The sequence below is a fragment of the Penaeus vannamei genome, chromosome 6, assembly GCF_042767895.1.
Source record: "Penaeus vannamei isolate JL-2024 chromosome 6, ASM4276789v1, whole genome shotgun sequence".
Lineage (NCBI taxonomy): Eukaryota > Metazoa > Arthropoda > Malacostraca > Decapoda > Penaeidae > Penaeus > Penaeus vannamei.
In genome coordinates, this window is record NC_091554.1 from 42,511,406 (window position 1) to 42,516,405 (window position 5,000).

The following is a 5,000-nucleotide window of genomic DNA, read 5'->3' on the forward strand; positions in this document are numbered from 1 at the left end:
GAGAGGGAGAGAGGGAGAGGGAGAGAGAGAGAGAGAGAGAGAGAGAGAGAGAGAGAGAGAGAGAGAGAGGGAGAGAGAGAGAGAGGGAGGGAGAGGGAGAGGGAGAGGGAGAGGGAGAGAGAGAGGGAGAGGGAGAGGGAGAGGGAGAGGGAGAGAGAGAGGGAGAGGGAGAGGGAGAGAGAGAGAGAGAGAGAGAGAGAGAGGGAGAGAGAGAGAGAGAGAGAGAGAGAGAGAGAGAGAGAGAGAGAGAGAGAGAGAGAGAGAAAGAAAGAAAGAAAGAGAGAGAGAGAGACAGAATGAGAGAGAGAGCCCAACGGACTTACCTTTCATTATGAATTATCTATCTTCCCGAAATAAGTCCGTAGTTTGATAACGTACTATACAAAATAATCAAATCTTTCCATCTTCAGGAAGAAGAACAGGCTAACACCGAACCACATTTTATTCTCGACCGCGTAAGTACATTATAGAAAAAAAAAACATAAATGAATAAACAAAAGGGGCTTTGTATAGGTGCAAAATTCGGGTTCACTGATATTGCAGGGTGCTATAAATAAACTTACATGTTCTAATATGACGAATGATACAGACTGAACGAAGGAACTTACAAATGAAGGGAGCAAATTAAGGCCTCTTTGTAGCATCCTCAAACCCCACCACTTGGATACATTGTCTGATGTTACTGTGTGGTCGCTTCAAAGCAAGGTACCTTCGTATTTTGAACGGTTTCGATGAAAAATGTTATTTTTCTTACTATAGTCAGAAAAACATTGAAGTAATCAATAAGCTCGTATGCTTTTTAATCAAAGAAATATGAAAAATAGTACCTTACCACTCTCCAAGTTGTTTATACAAACCACCCTTTGCTTCGCAAAATTGTCCTTCTCGGATTCAGACATAGCATATTTTTTATATCCATTGTTCTCTATGTGGAACGTTGCTATGGCATATAGTTTTGCATCATCGTATCGCGAGTGAGTTCCATATACACATGGAGTCCGCATCTCAGATATTACTTTCCAACGATCACAGACATTTACTTGTCTTACTGCCAGTAAATATCAACAGATCAAGATACAAAGCCTTTACTTGATCATTTCCAGCCTGTAGCGTTATATCATAGAGGTACAGAATGATTTTGAAGGCATTTAACCCACATTTTACATTAATTTCTATGTAATCGCTATACTTGTTTTTTGTATAAGCCCTTATTTCCATTGACAAAAAAAAAACTCTCATATCCCTTTGAAAGTGTTACAAATTTAATTCGTGACACTTCCCCTGTCTGGTCGCAACAGCAACACTGGCAATGTTTCTACGCTGTTGCCAAAGGTACGACTCCTCGAGTTGACGATTCTGATTTTATTTTTGAATTGCATGGAATGATTAATCACTGTTTTACTGATATTACATTACCAAATAGCAATAAATACATCTTAAAATCACAAATCAAATGATGGAAGACATTTGAAGATGCGCGGGCTCTACTATCTATCTATAGACACTGGTTTCAAGCATTTTACTCCTTTGAAAATTCTGAAAAAGCCACTATTTATTAAATGATATGAACGACATTTAAAAGGATATGTGAGTTTATGCCTTCATAGGATGTTTGTACATGTACAAAGGACATTTAATTTCTAAGCACCTGGTATAGTCTGTAACCTCTACCAAGCCTAGTACATCTGTGTCAACGCTTTGCACTGATAGTAAGGGGAAACAATAACCCACACTGTACGATGAATCATTTTACTGCCTGGTACATTATCTAGTACGGGTTTTAAAGTGCCAAAATGTGACAATCAAACTATTGTTTCTTAAATCAGGTTGACTAATAACCGATAGCACCAGATAACTAACACGCAGGTCCTTGTGTTGTTCTCATTGGTTATACAGTCGAGCATACTCACTGTTTCTACCCATAAACCTGGATCGACAAAGATTTATGGTTGTGTTGTCCATAGCCATTGTACATATTGGTCTGCCAGGAAACACATTGTCTGTAATATGGCTAATTTATGCATTATGAAACTGGATTTATGTACACAGACAGGAGTTTACATTCTGAGTACTTGCCGGTCTTTATTCAGTTTTTTTCTTGGCAGAATATGGATGACCGTGCTAATACACCTAAAGAAGGTTTCATTATTCTGGTAAGTAAATGCACCAAACATCTATATATTCCATGTCGAGAAATATTCAGAAGAAAGCATATATCAGGTGTACTTTATAAGGTTGTCAGAACAAGTTCGCATACAACACAAACTTCCTGTCTCTGCGTTCACAGCCGAGGCCCTTCGAGGAGACCAATCCCGACCGAGTCGAGGCCGGCGAGCTGTTCGACAAGGACATGCTGCTGACGGAGGCGCAGTGGAGGGACCTCGCCTTGAGGAAGGGCCTGGCCTCTCAGAACTACCGTTGGCCAGAAAAGGACGACTTCCCATACGTGCCTTACCGTTTCATTGACAGTGTGTGAACCTCTGTATATATTACATCAGAAATTAGTTTGTCTTCATAATTAAATATTTTCTTTGTAAAAGAGAGCAGTGTTTCCAACGTTGGGGAAATTGACCGCAGATTAAGAAATCAGAGTGCAAATACAATTTGAAAACTTTTCTTTGTCTAATCCAGGGAAATTTCAATCCAAGCCTAGGGGAATCCTGTTCTGCCTTTGTAGGAGACAAATCGTTGATCATGAAATCCCCTAAACGCAGGTGAGGTGGACCAGGAGGCAGTCATGGCTGGCATTGCGCATTGGGAGCAGCGAACTTGCATCAGGTTCGGCCTGACCACCAACTTCAACCAACCACACCTCAAGTTCCAGAAAGGTTCCGGATGCTGGTCATATGTTGGGTATATCTCTGCGTCTACCACTGGCCAAGACATCTCCATCGGTTTCGGGTGCACATCTGTGAGTCCAATTGCATCACAAGTACATGCATTATATGTACACGAGTAAACAGCAAATAAAAGATGTAAATTACAGTAAACACATGGTCCTATATGTCGTCCAACATTCTCGACTCCCCCTCCTGCAGCTCGGTATAGTCGCCCACGAAATCGGCCACGCCATCGGCTTCTACCACGAACAGTCCCGCCCGGATCGCGACGACAGCATCCACATCAATGAGGAAAACATCGCGTACGGAAGAGAAAACAACTTTGCCAAGAAATCCGACAGTCTTGTGGACAGCCAGGGAATTCCATACGATTACTCAAGTGACATGCATTACGGCGGATTTGTAAGTATTCGTCAATCATTTTTGGGGTCTGCTCTCTATGAACAGGCCACCTGGGTTGACTTCCTATTACATGAAAGTGACGTCAATCTCATTAATGTATTCTAACCAAGAGCCGTTCACCCCTCAGGGCTTCTCGAAGAACGGCCGCCTGACCATCGCCACGGTGGACCCCCGCAACCAGGAGCTGATCGGACGTCGCGACGGCCTGTCGCACCGGGACACGCACCTCGCCAACCTCATGTACGGATGTATCGGTTAGTAATCCTCCTGGTCTTGTATGGGCATATACAATGTTTTGCCCGGGCAATTTTCCATCACAGTTCTAGCAGGTACAGATGCACTCAAAAGTCTTGTTGGCTTCTTGTTGCAGACAAGTGGAAGCAGGCGTGTGGCATGGACAGCGACCCCTGCCAGAATGGCGGGTACACGGGTGTAGACTGCTCTTGCGTGTGTCCGCAAGGAACATCCGGGTCTTCCTGCGAAACACTTGAAGAGGATTATTTTGGTAAGAATATTATCTTGATATTCTTGAATGTAATCACATATATGTATACATATATACATACACACACCCATATACATCTTCATATATACATACACACACCCATATACATCTTCATATATACATTTATATATATACATATATATATATATATATATATATATATATATATATATATATATGTGTGTGTGTGTGTGTGTGTGTGTGTGTGTGTGTGTGTGTGTATAAATATATCTGCATACATATATAAGTGTACGAGACAGAGAGAGACAGAGATTGTGTGTGTGTACTTCCACCATGAGGCACCTTACTTCCTCCACTAACAGAACTACCCATTTCCCTTCAGCCTCGCAACGCAGCGACTGCAGTGCGCGCATCACAAGCCCTGGCACGGTCACCTCGCCCAACTACCCGAGTAACTACCCTTATGGTGAGTCATTCCACTCTGATGGCATGCACAGGACCCTAGTCTGACATAGCAAAGGACAAAATATTCTCCACGAGATGGTATAATCACACTGAGGTGTACATGCATGTATATACAATTCTATCGTTCTCTTATCGATTTCTGTAGGAGTGGTATGTGCCAAGTGGGTTGTGGCACCTGAGTGCAAGCTGCCCAGAGTCACCTTCACTGCCTTCAGGCTCTCCGACTGTTGGGACAAGCTGGAGATTCGAACCAGCAACCGCTACGATGGCGACTTGTAAGTCCTCTTCAGCCTTGTTAATATGAGCAGTTATTTCACGAATATTCTCGTTTGAAATAACATATCTCTTATTCAGTCAATTCGGTGGCAGTCCTGTTCCCTTTCATTTGATAATCTTTTCCATGAATCGTCTTCAACAGCTACTGCGGGACCAGCATCGCCCCGGGTACCTCGTTCACCTCCACCACCAACGAGCTCATCCTGATGTTTTACACAAGGACCAATTACGAGACGGGTTGGTCTGCGGACGTCACTTTCATCGACGACCCCAACTGCAGCCCTGCTACCACTCAAGCACCAACCACTCAGCCACCGACCACACAGCCACCAACCACTCAAGCACCAACCACTCAGCCACCAACCACACAATCACCGACCACTCAGCCACCAACCACACAACCACCAACCACTCAGCCACCAACCACACAACCACCAACCACTCAGCCACCAACCACACAACCTCCAACCACTCAGCCACCAACCACACAACCACCAACCACTCAGCCACCAACCACACAACCACCAACCACTCAGCCACCAACCACACAA

At 43.7% G+C, this 5,000-nt stretch overlaps 1 protein-coding gene across 3 annotated transcripts in view; it reads left to right on the forward strand.

The window, feature by feature from the left end:
* Positions 1-5,000, forward strand: part of LOC113823769 (blastula protease 10) — a 20,883-nt gene that overhangs the window by 1,663 nt on the left and 14,220 nt on the right. Inside the window, exons 5-14 of one of the 3 annotated variants that reach the window (XM_070123012.1) lie at positions 411-455; positions 2,106-2,153; positions 2,288-2,468; positions 2,715-2,911; positions 3,039-3,242; positions 3,370-3,496; positions 3,613-3,747; positions 4,091-4,174; positions 4,319-4,448; positions 4,592-5,000. The exon at positions 4,592-5,000 is cut by the window's right edge and continues 177 nt beyond it. In XM_070123012.1, the coding sequence (XP_069979113.1) occupies positions 411-455; positions 2,106-2,153; positions 2,288-2,468; positions 2,715-2,911; positions 3,039-3,242; positions 3,370-3,496; positions 3,613-3,747; positions 4,091-4,174; positions 4,319-4,448; positions 4,592-5,000 (1,560 nt within the window). The remainder of the gene's footprint in view (positions 1-410; positions 456-2,105; positions 2,154-2,287; positions 2,469-2,714; positions 2,912-3,038; positions 3,243-3,369; positions 3,497-3,612; positions 3,748-4,090; positions 4,175-4,318; positions 4,449-4,591) is intronic. The other 2 variants (XM_070123013.1, XM_070123014.1) reach the window with 2 other exon arrangements.